The following is a 17,526-nucleotide window of genomic DNA, read 5'->3' on the forward strand; positions in this document are numbered from 1 at the left end:
CTGTCCGATCATAATAAACCTTGGCCCTCTGCTGGGCCTTTGCCATTGCTTCACCTGACAACTCCTGTGCCCTTCTTAAGCGTTCGAGGAGCTTAAGCACGTACTCCACCACGACTGGATCGTCGCCCCTACCTTCCCACGATTCTCGAAGCATGCGAAGCGGAGATCGAAGCGAGCGACCGTACACCAGTTCAGCTGGCGAAAACCCCGTAGCTGCATGCGGCGCGGTCCGTAAAGCAAACATCACCCCAGGCAGACACAGCTCCCAGTCAGTTCGATGTTCAAAACACAACGCTCTCAACACGCGCTTCATGACGGAGTGGAGCTTCTCAACGGAATTCGACTGTGGGTGGTACACTGAGCTGTGTAACAGCTTTACCCCACACCTTTCGAGAAAAGTTGTCGTCAAAGCGCTAGTAAACACTGTGCCCTGATCTGATTGGATTTCCGCAGGAAAACCAACTCGCGCAAATATGGACAGTAGTGCATGAACTATCTCAACTGAGCTGAGTTCTTTAAGCGGCACTGCTTCAGGGAACTTTGTCGCTGGGCAGATCACAGTCAAAATGTGTCTGTACCCCGTGGCTGTTACCGGCAGAGGTCCCACAGTATCAATAACGAGCCGTCTAAAAGGCTCCGTAATGATAGGTACCAATTTCAACGGCGCCCTCGATTTGTCCCCTGGTTTGCCCACCCGCTGACAAGGGTCACATGTCCTCACGAAATGGTCTGCGTCCCGAAAACACCCTGGCCAATAGTACTCTTGCAAGAGACGGTCCTTAGTTTTCTTAACTCCTAGGTGTCCGGACCACGAACCCCCATGTGACAAGCGCAACAGATCCTGACGATAGCATTGAGGCACGACCAGCTGATCGAACTCCACTCCTCGGCGGTCTAGATACTTCCGGTACAGGACTCCACCTCTTTCCACAAAACGCGCAGTTTTCCTGGCGATACCTTCTTTGACATTGCAGCGCACGTTTTCCAGGCTGCCATCCTTTTTTTGCTCGGCTATCAAAGCCGACCGGCTGACTTTTAGCAACCTATCAAGTCCGTCTGACGTAGGCGCGATGAGCAAATCAGTAGATAGCTCTTCTAACTTTCCCGCATCGGGCGTTTCCTCTCCAGTATCTGGCGCCTTTAACGTTACAGACTCAAGTTTATTCAGTTCGGGCGTGCTCTGAATATCAGCTTGCTGCGCCTCTGACCCTTTTTCGTTGTTTGATAACGTCGGCCCCGCAACTACCGCCTTTGCAGCGAGCTCCCGAACCTTCGATCTGGTTAAGGCCTGAACACTAGCTTCACCAAACAAAAGCCCCTTCTCGCGCAGGAGGTGATCGGACCTGTTTGAAAATAGGTACGGGTACTGGGGTGGCAGCATAGATGACACTGCCGCCTCTGTCTCAAGCGCTCCGAAAGGTCCTTCAATAAGCACTTTTGCTACCGGCAGACACACGCTATGAGCTTCCACGGCTTGCTTGATCCATGCGCACTCGCCCGTGAACATATGGGGTTCTACGTAAGACGGGTGAACTACATCCATCGTAGCTGCGGAATCGCGAAGCACTCGGCACTCTTTCCCGTTCACGAGGAGGTCTCGCATGTAAGGCTCGAGAAGCTTCATGTTCTCGTCCGTGCTGCCTATTGAAAAAAACACAACTTTTGCTGTTGTTTCCGGACACTGCGCCGAAAAGTGACCCGGCTTCTGGCACGTATAACAAACGCCCGCTCGCCTCATCTCGAACCGCTTTCTGCGTTCGGCTTCGGCTGCCGTCTCTTTACGTTTGGTCGGATTGCTTTCACTCGCATCCTCACTACGCGTGTCCCCCTTAAATCTCATGGGCGTGAACCTTGGCCTCTCAGACTTGGAGCCAAATTCACCCTTTTGACCGTCCTTAGCTCCGCGAGCTCGACGCGTCACAAACTCCTCGGCTAGCTCAGCGGCTCTAGCCACCGTACTCACGTCTGGCCTATCCAAGACCCAGTATCGCACGTTCTCCGGTAACCGACTATAAAACTGTTCTAGCCCGAAGCACTGCAGAACTTTATCGTGGTTACCAAACGCTTTCTCTTCTTTGAGCCACTCCTGCATGTTCGACATAAGCCTATACGCAAACTCTGTATATGACTCACTTTTGCCTTTCTCATTTTCCCGAAACTTCCGACGGAACGCCTCCGCAGACAGCCGGTACTTTTTTAGCAGACTCGATCTTACTTTGTCGAAATCCTCTGCTTCCTCTCTATCCAAGCGAGCGACTACGTCGGCCGCCTCGCCGGGTAACAAAGTGAGCAAGCGCTGTGGCCACGTTTCCCGAGAGAACCCCTGCTTCTCGCACGTTCGCTCAAAGTTAACCAGGAACAAACCAATGTCCTCTCCAAGCTTAAACGGCCGCATCAGGTCAGTCATTTTGAACAATACTCGTTCTCCTGCACCGTGTGCCTGACTTCCATTACGAGCGCGTTCCATCTCTACCTCGAGACGCTTCATTTCCAAAGCGTGTTCGCGCTCTTCTTTTTTCTCTTGTTGCTCTCGCTCTTTCTGTTCTTTACGTTCACGCTCTTCTTTTTCTTTCTGTTCTTTACGTTCACGCTCTTCTTTTTCTTTCTGTTCTTTACGTTCACGCTCTTCTTTTTCTTTTTGCTCTTTAAGTTCGCGCTCCTGTCTTTTTGACCTCTCCTCAATAGTCTCAAGGCATTCCGACAGCTCGTCATCCTCAGCCTCTAACTCAAGAATAGCCTTTAGCAGTTCAGGTTTTCTTAGTTTGTCTGAGACATCCAGACCCAACTCTCTTGCAAGCTCCAACAATTTCGGTTTGCGCAACGACTTCAAATCCATGGCTGCTCTGAATGCTGCTTTCTCTACTGCTTACTATTGTCTTGCCGCAAACTAACCCGGCAGCAACGACAACCACAATTACCAGCTCTGTTTCTAACACTAACAAAAGCCTGGCAAAGCTCAGAAGAAGAAAGTCCCGCACTCACCAAACCTCGCAGGCAGGAATTCCGCGCAGTCGTTCCGCTGCAGGCAACCAGTCGTCACACAGGGCTCGTTGCACTGCTCCCGGATCGTCGTTGAGCTGTTCAGCATACTGTCAACTGCATCTCTTTGCTGCTGGCCTCCGTTGTCGCGATCTCACCGCTGGCAGACAGTTGTTTGAAGTCGGAGGCGATCTCACCGCTGCCAACCAGATGTTTGGGATCGGACTGCTGGTACGATCTGTTGGGAACTCGGCGCTGACGCCCGTGGTTGTACCTGGGTCGCAAGCCCCAAGGGTAGCGTTGGCCTGGCGGCCTGGGGTACAACTGGAAGCATCCGAAGGTCCCGGCAAAGCATGAGTCGACTGGTAACAACGAAACAACTTGTTTATTTTAACATCGCAAAGAGTTGGCGGTCAGGTTTGACCGAAGTAGAGAGACGGGAGAGCACTTCACTCAACAGAAGAAATCGGAGCCCTCCCTTTGGCGTCCGGGGGCAGCTGTTTTTATACTCTCGCAGTTGAGGGCAAGAAGGAACCCCTCAAAAGACGAGCACGTGAATGTACAATGGGCTAATGGTGACGCACACTGTCGTAGCGATGCCGTAGCACCATGTCGAGCACGATCTCGTAGCACCCTGTCGTGGCGCTGCCGGTCGGACACAATGACTGTAATGAGAGGATGGTCCCTGCTTTGGCATCGCCTGTTTCGGGCACAATGACTGGAACGAGATCCCTGCTTTGGCATCGCCTGTTTCGGGCCCAATAACTGGAATGAGATCCCTGCTTTGGCATCGCCTGTTTCGGGCACAATGACTGGAACGAGATCCCTGCTTTGGCATCGCCTGTTTCGGGCCCAATAACTGGAATGAGATCCCTGCTTTGGCATCGCCTGTTTCGGGCACAATGACTGGAATGCGAGGATGATCCCTAGGCGGTCGCATCGCCGCAGTCGCGCCTGGAAACACCTGGCGATGAGTGTTGCGGCGACGACGATCGGGCCAAAATGTCTGCCGCCCCGCCGCAGTCGCGCCGGCAAAACCACGTGTCGCAGGCGAAACGCAACACACTGCTTTTGAATAAAGAGGCTCCTCTATTTCTTTAAGGGAATAAGGCGGGTAAGAAAAGTACATTGCAGTTACTGTGAAGTAGGTTTACCGATGAAGCCCCTTGTAGCACGTTAACATTGACCTAAAGGTGCACTTCTTTACATTTTCGTGTTCCTGTAACTGGGAAGTTGCACAATAGCCTTTCCTCGAGTAACCCGTATAGTAGGGGTTCAAGGACTCACCTTTAACTTAGAAGCAAACGAAACCTTTTAGCAGCGTAACTTTTGGCGTAGAAGTACCGCCTTACACACGTTCACATATATCGCAGGGTATACAGGGTGTCCCAGCTAACGTTAGCCAAGCTGTCAAACGAAAAAAAATATATATTTAGAAAGGATGTTGCAAGATACGAATTTAAGGCCTACGTTGTTCGGTTGTCAGACGTCTGACGATCGAACACCGTAGATCTCATAATTGTATCTTGCAGCTCGTTTTTTTTTTCTTTTTCTCTTGCGTTGAACAGCTTGGATAACGTTAGCTGAGACGCACGGTATAGTTTAAGGATAGCGGCGTGATTCCGTGGGCACGAAGAGAGAGAGAGAGAGAGAGAACTTTTGCAACAAATTTGCGGCCTTGACCTTGGCGCTAGCAGAAGTGAGGAAATATTGACACAAATGACCCTTTCCAGATGCAAACAGACTCCTGACAGACCCCCCGGCTTCAACTCCCCAATCGTTTGACTTGGCCCGAAAGGGAGAAAGTGGCACGTAACACCGTTGTTGGCTCCACCAACAACACGCGAAAGCCAACCTTCCGACTCCCTTGCTCTGCACCCAGCCAGCCGGAAAAAACTGGCCGCAGCTAATCGCAGTTTGGTCAGTCGATTTCGGCGCGAAATATTCAAGAAATCGTACGAAAAATTACTTCCGGGTTAGGGGCGTTTTTTTTTCTCATGCCCAAGCACATCGACTATACATATCCCCACCAATTGAGGGCAAGAAAAAACAAAAAACGCCCCTCAACAAAGTCGGCTGACAAATACATGCGTCCGCCGGCCCGCAAGGCAGGTTGCAGCCACGGCGATGGCGATAAGGCCTGTAATTAACCGCTACAGGGTGGTGCAAGTTGGGAACCTAACATTATGGAAAGCGGGACGCCTTCCCAAGGCACGTGTTCCGAATTACAGGTGGGCAGCCGCGCGCGCTCCTCGCAAGTGTGCCGGCCCAATGCGTCAGCTTAAAACTTAGTAGCCAAGCCAAACGTCGGGAAGTTTTGGAGGCAAAACTAAATGCGCATTATATATACAGAGGTGATGTTACTCATAATGTCCATAACCTCACGTTTAATTTTGTGCATCGGCGCACACGCTAAAAAAAAAAAGGAAAGAAGATATTGGTATTAGTACTGCCACTCGCTTCTGCAGGAGCTGCTGGCATTTACTTACTCATTTCTTTATATTTACAATAAGGCTGGCCGATTAGTGCATTCTTTGCGAATTACCGCTGTTTACAACGTATGGTGCGAGGACAGTGTCTTCAACAGATTGCTGCTGCTGTTTTGTTATCTTCTTGCGTTAATTTTTTCTTTGTTTGTTTGCCTTCTTTCACTGGACCAAACAATTTCGTTTCGTTTTCTTCTACTTCACTGATGGTGCTTGCCCACTGTAGGATAGGCCAAAGTATTCTGCTCTTCTTCTCCTGCTTCTTCTTCCACTTCTTCTTCTTCTACTACTACTACTACTACTACTACTACTACTACTACTACTACTACTACTACTACTACTACTACTGATGCTGCTGCTGCTGCTGCTACAACTCGCCAAGAAAGCCACCGTCGTATTTCGACATCTATGCTGAGTTCCCAGCTAAACATTTCCTCAGCCGTAGGGCTTGCTCCAAGGCACTGCGCTTGCTGTCAAAGCAAGCAATCACAGACACACAAAAAAGTCATTAACGCTGCTGACTATTCCTCTCAGCAGGTATCTGACACTTGACAAAACTGTCGCACGTGCCTCTGATGGTAAGCGTTCTCTCATTCGACAGCAAATGTCACTTTCGTTGGACACGTGCCTCGGCTGCTCGCCGGATTATGAATTTGTTTCGCCGCCGCAGGTGGGACCAGGCAAACCACAGCTTCAGTCTCTTCTTCTCCCAAAGACGATCGCACTTTCTCTCATCCTAGTTCTTTAGCGCACGGTGTACGTGACCAATAGCAATCCCCCTCAAATCAATATCCACGCATTTCCTCGTAAATGTTATCGTTCCAATCTCTTTCCCCTCGCACAGTGCAAAATATGCCGGCGTAATAGCAAACGCAGGCCTACAGAAAAAAAAAAAAAAAAGAATGCTCGTGAGCCAGCCATTCGTTCGCCCATACCGGTCCCGAAAGTAGCCGAGTTCAGTTCGCGCACACTGGAAGCCACCATGCTGAGACCACACCGATCGCAGTCCGGCCCGCGGTCCCATACCAGAGCGCGCACACTCACACGCGCGTGCGCACTGCTGCGCGTTCAACTGCGCTCCCGGCGGGTGCCCAATTTAAATCGGACTCCCCCACGCACGTATCTCGCGCAATCAGCGTACACCCCGGCCACCTCTATCACGCAGCCACGCTATGTGAACCGAGAAAAGGTGCGCCCGGCGCGGCACCCCTTTCCGGTCGTCGGCCCCCCCCCTTCCGTATACGCCAACGTTATTATAACGCGCCCATAACAAAACTTCACGGTCTCCCGAAAGTAAGGGAGGCGCACGTTATCGGGCGAGTAAAAAGAAAGCGTCACGCTTAATGTGCAGTCAGTGTGTCCGCGCTCGGAACGGTTGGCGCGTATCGACCGGCCTCATCGATTCGCGCGCGGGGCCTCATCACGCCGAGCGGAGGCGGCATGCTGCTCCTCCGCTTCGCGCTGCCGCCGCACCTGGGTCCCCGTCCCGGTCGGTCTCTGCGCCGAAAAAAGGTGCGCCAATCTCTTCTCGGGCTTGGGCCACCGGCAGCCGCTAATAGCGCCGGCGAGGTATGCACACGTGCAGCGCGGCCTGTTGCGTCGCATGCGAAGAAGCGCGCCGCTCTATACCCTGCGTGCGAGATTTGAAGGAGCTGTAGCTCCCGCCCGCGCATGCCCCCCCCCCCCCCCCCAACCCGCCAAATCATTACTGTATCGTGCTCCCGTTGCCTCCCGCTTTTGTTTCACTTCCCGGGAGTTCACCAGTGTTGTGTTTTTGTCGACGGCTATGATAAGCTCTTACCGCGCGCGATACCGAGATATGCGTGCGGCCAGAGTCTTTAGTGGCTGTTTGGTGCAAACGCAGGAGGGAGATATATGTAGTGGTACGCCGTTTCAGGCACGGCGTGCACACGGAGCCCGCGCACTGATGGCCGCAAATGTACAGGACTGGGCTTAAGTGCGCGGAACAAAGCGTTCGGCTTGAAGCCTGCATCGGCGCGCATGCTTTCTTTATAGTTCTCCGTCTGGTAACGGCTCGAAGGAGCGTCATTTTCTTACTAGCGCTCCTGCGGTGCGTTTTACGTGCAGCCGAGCGTAAATAGAAGTCTACATAGGCAGGATGAAGACATCTCGATAGAGAGCGGATTCAAAGGATGTTTGTTGCGGTTTCAGCTGCTTCAGCCTGACCCATTCGTTCTCTTGTAGGCGCGGTTATGTTGCAGAAGAGTCTAATTGGGCCCTAAGACACGCCGGTGACCGCAACCAAACCGAGAGTACGTATTCCATCACCTAAAATGAGGTGGCCAGGAATGCGCTTTGGCATCGCGTACGCTCGCTGTAACTTATTTTCGGCTATAGACTGAACAGCGTCACAAATGGCGCAAGCATGCGTCGAACGTCGCAAAGCACGTGCATCGATCGCTGCTACACCTGACAGGTGACGAATGACTATACGACGTTGCACAAACTTGTGGCAAGCACGCTAAACTGTTCTGCGGTCAGACCGATCATCGCACGATCGATTGGGCGCTTTCGAATAAACTTCCTGCTTCTTCCAAGCACCGAAAGACACACCTGTTGTGCAAGCCAAAAAAAAAAAAAAACGAAATTGTCCTATTTCGTTGCTTTTATGGCGCGCCATTGATCACAATCAACGCTGCAATCCTCGATGGAGCCACTGGAGCAACAGACCTGCATTCTCAGCGGCTGATACGCGCACTGGCTTTTTAAGTTCGTTGTTTTCAGTAATTCTCCTGTAGTCGTATAAAGGAGCGCAAGAACTCAGGGGCCGAAATCACAAAGGTTTCCGTTCCTTATTGTTCTTTCCCAATCGCCTATCGTCTTCGCTAATCACACGTCCAGCAACTGGATTGGCTGGCATTTGTTACAGCGAACGACTTTAACGTGAGAACTTTCTTGTGAATCCGGGCTCTGATGATTAGCCCGCTCGAACCGCACGGTAAAACTTGCTACGCAAGCGTGTGTCGATATCAACTGCTTGAATTGCTAGCCACTGTCAAGGTAGAGCGCTCCTTAGTACGGCGTCGCTTTCAACTGCTCGTCTGGTACAATCCCACTCGTTGTCACTTAGGAAGTTCTAAACATAAAAACAAAATAATCAACGAGCGTCGAGAGCTGACAGCCATGCGGTGATATCAACGCTTCTCTTCGTAACACGACCGCCTCATCAACTTTCCCTGCTCACAAAGCGGTGAAGGCACTTTTGTGCTTCTTGATGACGAAGGGCTTGTGTGAACGTCTGTGACTATTAGTGCAATTACTATTAGACCGCCCCCGTCAGGGAACTCATCGCTAATTTCCCTCTTTCCTTCCCTCCTCTCTATCCCTGCCATCTTTGTTTTCCCCTTTCACATTCCCCCGGTGTAGGGTAGCCAAACCGGACGTTACTCTGGTTAACCTCCCTGCCTTCTGCTTTTCTCTTCCCTTTCCTTTCCTTTCAAACAGTCAGGCCACGTTCCTCAGTCATAGGGTGCGCGGAGAAAGAAATTTCCACATGGTTCACGTTCGCATTTTGGCCGTATTAAATAACTAAGCCCGGAATTTTTTCCCCGCGACGCGCGACTTCTGCATAACCGGGGCTTAGCTCACAGTTTTGCTCGTAAGAGTTGTTTGCCGCTGGCCGGCCGCTTGCGATAACGTGTCCAACGGCGCGGTTGGCTGACGCATGCTCTCCCGAATGACTTCAGAAATTTTTTTTGTCTGTGTGTGGGTACAGGCCGTGGACCGCATGACACGCATGTACAGTGTGGCCCACTCCTAACGAGAACACATAATATTCAAAGCAACTACCCTTTAGCTTATCATCAACTGCATAAGGTAAATGTGCTTGATTGGACGGCTATATTGGTGAGAAAGTATTGCCGATGCCTTCTACTAAAGACTCCTCTTTATTAGTTATGAAATATGGTAGGTTTGGCAACTAAGACAGCCAGCTGTTTCAGTATCTGAGCTAAGAATAATAACAAAAAAGATAAAGGTAATGCAATTATAGAACACTGTCGAAACGAGCTCATGGATCCGGCAGAAAAACATAGAAAATTGAAATGTCGTTTACAGAGGATGGCTACAGGAGTGCCGACTTGCGCACCTGCTGGAGTCTTAGTACGGTGTGGTGCAACTTTTCCTCGCCTCTGGTCTCTACATAGTTCAGTGATTCTGGGACTACGCTTCTGGGACCTCGTTCATTCTCTTTAGCTAAATCTGCTCTAGATTCTCCGAACCTGTGACATCTGTTCTCATTTTAGAATACATTCTAATCAGTTTGCTGTAATGTGAAAGTGAGTACCCACTATCAAGTACACTAATTGTATTTCTTAATCTCTTTCTTTTATTTTGGTTTGAATTAAAACACGCAAAAAGCATCAAGCCCAAATGACTGCCAGAAATACAAAGAATGCCTATAAGTCCTGACCGGCGTAAGTAAAACATGAGACCCTTCGTGGATCGGACTGCATCCCCGCTTTGCGTCCCAGGGCCCGTATGCAATCCCTAGTCTGCACGGGCCAAGCGAAGTGCTGCCCGCGCAGCGCCATAGCGGCGGGGCGTGGAGGTTCCCTCACCTGTCTGCTAGGGAGTGTTTGCGAGCCGCTTCCATAGCGTTGAAGGCGGACCCGAGGAGGAGGTTGGGCGACTGATGATGCTGCTGCTGCGACTGCCGGGCGGCAAGCAGGGCGGCCCCGGCGTTCAGCGACGCCAGCAGCGACGCGGGAGACGACGCTGCGGTCGCCGCCGCGGCCGAGACTGCTGCTGAGACGGCTGCTGCTGCTGCGGCTGCTGAGGAGGACTGCAGCTGCGTCGAGGCGCCGCCCTGCAGCTCGGCGTTGTCGTCGGCCCCACCGGCGGAGGCAGCGGCGAGGCTGTGGCCATCCGAGGGGCTCTGGCCTCCCGCTCCGGCCCGCTTGGCCGCCTCCCCGCCCGATATGAGCCGGTCGCTGCGGAGGCCGCCGACGGTGCTGCCCAGAGACTGCTGCTGCACAGCGAGAGAAGAAGAAGAAAGGGCGCTCAGACAGGAGACGCGGGACGGGACCCGACAAAACGTCGGCAAGCTGTTGTGCCGCCGCAAAGACAACTATCGCTGGCGCAGTATATACCGCAGAGGGAAAAAAATTCCGGCAGCAGCCATCTACGATGATTGTCCAAGATATATGCGCGAGCCATTCGCACAACACACATATTTTATGCGACTTCCATACACAGCCGACAAAGATCAAACAGTATCGAGAGAATATAATTGTTTTAGTGCAGAGGTAAAGCAAACAAACACAACCAAAGCCGGCACATATAGGTGAAGGCGTGGCTCCGAATGCTGCTCGCATTTTACTGTTTCACGGCCAGCGAAACCGACGTATAGTACCGTGTGACCGTCGCATTCCTATATTTTGCGCCGAACAGGCTTGAAGCCGAACACTGCGGCTTCGTTCTATAAAGTACATGTCATTATAGGTGGCTTCCGCCCGCTATTAGCACTGCGAAGAGTAAACACAATTTTGTGTACGTCTTTCATGAACACCGCCCTATCCATAGGCAGCAATGTTCCACCTACAGACTACGCACGTGGCCTTTCCACAGATCCTCTAGATTGTCGTGCTTCTAAGAACGATTTTCCGACTATTGCCGAACGTGCGTTGCGTCCATGTCTCGCGTCTTACAGAGCAGTCGCTCTAAAACGTGAATATTTCATGTCGCCTCGTTCTTGTATCTTCGCGGCCGCTGACGTCAGTTTGCTTCATTTCGAAGAAAACAGTCCCGCCGTCATATACATCCACTCGACAAGTACACATGTAGAGCGAAGTGAAGACAGGGCTATGTCGGGCCCTGCGTACAAACGCGTAGTCAGTGTTCCCTTTCCCTCTCTCCTTCATTACGCTCCGCTTTCTCCTTCCGCTACAACGGAGACACGCGGGTGGAAACTTCTCGCGGACCCCCGTCAAACCCGAGCGAAAGACAAAAGCTACCATGGCGGCACAAAAAAAAGAATAAAAAGAAAAGCGGCAAGCACACACGCCCGCCGCCGTCTCTACGCTTTACAGGACCTGCCATTTTCGGGCGGGAGGCCTGTACGCTAAAGCAAACGGGCATCCCTGTGCGTTGCGTCGCAGCGGCAAAAAAGAAAAGAAGGACAGCGTTACCAGCCAACCGGCGGCGGGCACAGAGCGAGGAGGGCACAATGCACCCGCACCGTGGGAGACACGCGGTGAGCGGCGCGTCGTTTTTCGAAGACGCGCCGGCTCGAACGTCAGGCGCGCTCGACGTTAAATATTTACGAAGCGGCAAAAGGCGTACGCGTGACACTCGAAGCGCACCGCATTTAGCGCACCGTCGTGTCGAGAGAGGGACCTTTGACGACGACGACGACGACGACGTGAGTGGAGGCGGCTCCGCGAGTCAATTTATCTGTCCGCAGCGCGGCGTGATCGAAACGAGCGTGACGCTCCCGCTTTCCGTAGTGCACACACCCGTCCCGCAACAACGAACGATTCGGTCGGCTCGCAGCTGACGCTTGCGCCGATGGCGACAGGTGAGCCGTGCGCCGTGACACTTCGTTTATGGTACACCGGAGTAAGACGCACAGAGGGGCTGCCCGCGATAGATGTGTGCCTGTACCTCCATCACCGTACGACTCTCTTGAGGCCAACGAAAAGAAAGCTGCGAAGGCGGAGCGCGCGCGTGGCACTGCTCCTGAAGATAGTCCCAGCGTCTGACTCGCTCTCGTTTAAGCTATAGACAACAAAAAAGCAACTACAAATCCTATTTGCTACATTACTTATATGCAGCACTCAGCATTAAATTGGAATCTTGCTTTTCTTTTTCCCCTCTTTGCTCACCCACGTTTTGGCAAAATCGAAACCATCGCAGGTAACGAGCTACGCTCATTTGGTATCGGCCCCAAGAAGCCAAAACAGAATGCGCTGCCAAACTCTACAGGGGCACTTGTTGCAGCGACACATTCTCAGAAGCTCTGCCCCTCTAATTTACCGTTCGTTGCCAAAGGAAGTTGTTGTTCTTCGGTGGACTCACGGGGGCTGCGGCGGAGTCTGTTGTCACGTTCTTGTAGTCGCGTGACGAACACATTATGAGTAAGAAGAAGCTTTGCTAGCGCAGTAAATTTTTACCAGTAACGCGCCAATATTGCCTATGGAGGTGCGTGCACCAAGATAACACACCCCTCTGAGCAGCCACCTTTGCCTGTGTCGAGTAAACCTGCGCCGAGTAGAGTATGCGAGGTTGTATTCGGCAACATAACCACAAGTGCAACCATAAGCCACCGCTGTCGTTTGTGGATTTTACATTGTTAACCGACAACCATATTCAGATGTTCACTTGAAGCTGCTGAAGCGAACGCAGACTAGAAGCTTTTGCCACTGCCAGGGGTGGCAGCTGTTCAGCCAATATAACGCTCCCAATCGAGGCCAAGACGGGTGCACACTTTACCGAGGCTAAACGCACCGCACGCTATGCCGAAGCGTGTGAAGCAACGCCGCAACGCTGCCAGGAAGCTAGGCCACTCTCCTTAGAAAGCCCAGCTGCGCAGAAAGACCCGCGATGCGCGCGATCGAGTTTCCTTAAAGGAGTCGGATGTGTAGTCCACCCGAGACTCGTAGCAGCACCACCCTCAAGTCCCGTCACGTTTCGCGCATTAGCTGCGACGTGGCAGCCTGCAAGAAACTCGAGAGAGTGTAACGCCGATTCGAGCAAACACTGCCGAAAGAGGCGCAGTAGACCCGCGCGAAATATGCAGTGGGACCAGGAGGGGCCATGTACATGGTATACGCTAGAACTCACGCAGCCCGACGCGTGACACGTCCCTGCAGTGTCCCGCGTGTCCGACGTCTCTATATACTTCGGTGACTCCCGCGTATGGAGACAAGAAGTATGTAGAGCGCAAACGCGGTCCCCTGACAATGCATGTCAGGCAAAGTATCTCTCGCTCTCTCTCTCTGCCTACCTCTCTCGTTCGACAGGCGTTGAGCGCTTGCTCGAATTCAGGGTTCGCAACTCCGACGTCGGAGAACACTTGACCGGAAGCAGCCGAGAGCGGGAGACAATGCAAATTAGCTCGCTGTTTGCCCGTAGCCGATAGGCGGAAAGCGGCCGGGCATCTATGTGGGAAGGCGAGCGAACCAGTTAGAGCTACTTAAGCGGAAAGAACCTTCCCTTCTGGAATTTGGGGTGTAGTTGCTTGCCGAGTCGCAGTTTCCACGTCCGAGAGTCGCCGCATTCTGGACGACGAGGAGAGAGGGAGGGCAGTCAGCCTAAAGATTGGCTCGAAGTCCCCGGCTCTGCAACTCGTTGCTGTCAGCCGCATCGACCGTGGATTGCTTCGACCGAACAGTGTATCTCAAAGAGCATGTACCGCGAGAATGTCCCAGTCTGCCGTCCCACTGGAAAGCCCGTGGTACAGCCACAGTTTCGATGGACTACGACTTCCGCACGTTGTCTGACATACCGCGCGGTAAACGGGGTTTAAGCAATCATACATTGCCTCTTCAACAAAGCCTATCTACAAGTTAGATTCGTTTCAAGCGAATCGTCGAGCACTAGTTTAAAATAAAAAATAAAACAGAAGTTCAGTTTTTCTCTCTCCCTCTCTCGTTTCAAACGGCCATATTCAAAACGTTCACACAAGTTACCCCCGAGTAGTCAGTGCTTAATAAAAGAACCCACAAAGTATGATTTGTTTATATATGCTTTTTTATTTTGATTGAGAAGTTTTTCTGAAACAACAGTGCTCTACAAGTTTTGTAAGCGTATCCGGCGTTTATCCATATGTCAGCTCGATGGTTGTCCGCTTACACAACTGTCGATTTCGCCGCAACATCGTTATCTTATCGCTGTCTGCAACGTGCGTGAGCACTAGTCATCGTCTGAATATCTAGAGAAAATGTTAGCTTGACTTTATTCGCCTCAGCCTAAGCAAAGCAGCTTCTCTGTGAGACGTGTCACATAGAGTGGTTCGCATCAACGTTTCGGCTTGTTCACGCGGTGAATTTAGCGGCAGCTCCAGTTTACTATTCACAAAATACAGGTATCTGACTGTTCAGTATAAGCACTCATTCGAAACTCCTTCGCGATGCCGCTTTCCAGTTCACATACGCTGCCTGCCCGTCAAGTCAAAACTAAAGAAAAGTGAACAGTTGTCGCAGACATACATACAGAAGAATGCAGCGGCACCGAAGTATAGCGGGGCGCTCGGGGACCGATTCTCGTTTACTTTATGCTTACACACGCGCTAAGTGCCGCTCTAATCCCGTGGGCCCTCAAGCTCTTGGGTCGTAAAAAAAAGAGCGGTCGGCAGTCGGCGGAGACAATGCCGACGTATAGACGAAGCCATAAACGAAGCCGTAGACAACCGGCGCGACTTTCGCAACGATCGGAGCACAGATATAAGCTGGGGGTTCTTGCGGAGCCTGCAATGGGCCGCATTCCTACTGCGCGCCCATTATCGTTATCTAGAAAACTATGTCCACTGGCGCTACTTGCAACGTGTACGTGAAAGGTAGACGCAGCATATGAATGCAAATTCATCTTCTGGTGATGATAATCTCGCTTCTCTCTCTGCGGCTAGGAAAATCCCCGTCGATTCCCACAGTTTGGTTCCCAGAAGTTGAGTCTTTACTGCTTATTGAGAACGGCATATGGCGGCCATAGACGCTTTAGAGCAAGGACTTGCACGATTTCTGGTTGCATTTCCAAGATATTTATTCCGAGCTGCTCCAGAAAGGCGTTCCAAAAAGAACCTGTGTTACTGCGTCGCACCTCCATGCCTCAACAAAAGCACAGTTTAGGACAACAATATAGTCGGCGAAGTAAGATAATTGCCTAATTACAGGGCGATTACATTCTAAGTGAACAAACACCTCTAGCGTCATCTAGCTAGACAACTTGCGCGCTCTTAGTTAAGGAAATAAGGCTCACATCTCCCAACGTGACGTGTGATATCGCATCCATAGGTCACGATATTAGCACAGTAAACTTGTTGCGCGTAATATCGCGTTACTGTGAGCATCTTTCTTGTTTCTTTTTCTCTCTCTTCCTTCTGCTTTTATTCCCTTTACCCCTTTCACCAGCACAGGGTAGCCAGCCGGTATTTACACTGACTAACCTCCCTGTCTTTCCTTCCCTTTTGTCTCTCTCTCTTCATAAATACTGAAAAACGCGCGCAGGTGTTGTGTGCTTCAAATATGTCAGTGCTTTGAAGTGCAATATGGAAGCACCTCACTGCTTCAGCACAGTCATGTTCCTTGGCTTTGTGATTGTTCGTCTGAAGCCAGTACGACGGCAAGCGACAGTGACTTCTGCAAACGCGTGTGATGTTATCGGAGTAAGTCGACTCCCTCCCAACAGCAAGATAAACTTAATCAGCTGCTTTATTCGCCATTTTTGTTTTGTGAAGTCGCACAAACGAACTCAAAGGTGATTCGCACAAGCGTGAATTATTGATAGTATTCTTCATTACGGTCGAAACAGTATCCAGTGAAGGCTCGGATGTTCCTCATTTTGCAGGACTTTCACTCGCGATGTCTTTCTTCCTTTTTTTTTTTTTTTTTACGCGCCTGCAAGAGAAAGTTGAGATCGCTACTCTGCTTCGCGCGGATACCGAAGACACATCTGCGCGGCCATGTTACGCGCATACCACAACGTCGGCCGTAGAGGTATATTAGCGAACATGTAAGTCACCTGATCAACAGGTGAAACGCGATACAAGCGGCATAGAAGGAGAGACGGTACTTTGCACCTCGGGAAATAGGAACGAAGGAATCCGGGCACGCGCAGATTCGCGAGAAGAAGAAAAAAAGCGAAAAGAGCACGCAGAAAGTCAAGGCACAACAGACAGTCGATCCTGGTGCCCGGAAATCCGTTTTCTCAGATTTGCCCTCGTGGCTGCAGAATTATCGAATGACCTCGATGCGTGAGCCGCGCACTGTTGTACAGGAAGCATCGTTGCCCAGGTCCAGACCAGCTGGCACGTGTACAACGTAGAAGCACGTTTTACTGCGAGAGCGGTTGAGTTGAGTTGAGTTGAGTGGTTGTAGGCTACTGGTTGGATTAGCCTTGCAGTTGCTGCCGGCAATTGCTCCACCGTAGCGACACTTAAGATAAGCAGGTGGTAACAACTTTTTGAGATTCTGCCCAGTTATCTGGCAGGCCCGAGTCCAAGGATGGCCCCTCACGAGGAGCGACCCTTTCGGCCATAAGTAAATCACATAAATCAGTCACACACCTCACAATTACAAATAGTCACTCCTAAGGTCACCATGTGGAGGCCAAATCCGTGTCCTGAAGGTAATTTAACAGAATGCGTAGTTTGGAAAGCTCGCCAATGGGCTCGCTTCGTCCTTGCAGCCGTCCTTTCCTTACGGCAACGTCATCGTGTCGTGTCGTATCACTTTCAAACCGACTTATCGTTCTCACCTTCAACCTCACCATAGGACGAACAAGAATTTAAGCAATTCAACCTACCACTACCAGCACCACCGGTGGCTATACTGAGTTCGTACCCCCGTGGCAATCACTAAGCAGTTGGGAGCCAGACGCTCTAACTAGCAGGGCGCAACAGTGACTCTTTCCAATCAGCGCGTGATTTTGTGCGTCACGCGAATTTTAAGGGCGGTGGTTGCGTATACGAGGGAGGTAGATTGGAGGCCGCAGGGTGCAATAGTGTAGCGGACTAAGACGACTCTGTGTGCGTCGCAAAGGAGTCGTTCTTGAGAAGATGGCGTCACCATTTGAGGACCAAGCAATCAAGCAAGACGACAGTGTTCGCAGCGAGAGAGCCTGCGGCTGTCGCAGTAAATGAATTCAGAGGCGGAAGAATTGCGGACGTCTACTAATCTTCTTATATATTTTTTTAAGGTCACGCCTTCCTCGCTAGCAACGACTTAAGCGAAATTTTTCTAGGCAGAAGAAGGTCTATACATGCTGGAGACCACTCGTTACAGTGCGTGATGCTGCCCCGCAAATCAGCGTGCGCAGGTAACATTAAATACGGCCTCTTTTCCGTAGCTGGCCCCTTCGAGGCATGCTTCCGACTTTAACAGAC

The 17,526-nt window shown here is 51.4% G+C and overlaps 1 protein-coding gene across 3 annotated transcripts in view; it reads right to left on the reverse strand.

The window, feature by feature from the left end:
* The window catches only part of LOC142575765 (uncharacterized), a 527,026-nt gene that overhangs the window by 298,365 nt on the left and 211,135 nt on the right, over positions 1-17,526 (reverse strand). For all 3 annotated transcript variants that reach the window (XM_075685386.1, XM_075685388.1, XM_075685387.1), the window contains exon 2: positions 10,046-10,455. In XM_075685386.1, coding sequence (XP_075541501.1) covers positions 10,046-10,455 — 410 coding nt within the window. The remainder of the gene's footprint in view (positions 1-10,045; positions 10,456-17,526) is intronic.

The sequence above is a fragment of the Dermacentor variabilis genome, chromosome 3, assembly GCF_050947875.1.
Source record: "Dermacentor variabilis isolate Ectoservices chromosome 3, ASM5094787v1, whole genome shotgun sequence".
NCBI lineage: Eukaryota > Metazoa > Arthropoda > Arachnida > Ixodida > Ixodidae > Dermacentor > Dermacentor variabilis.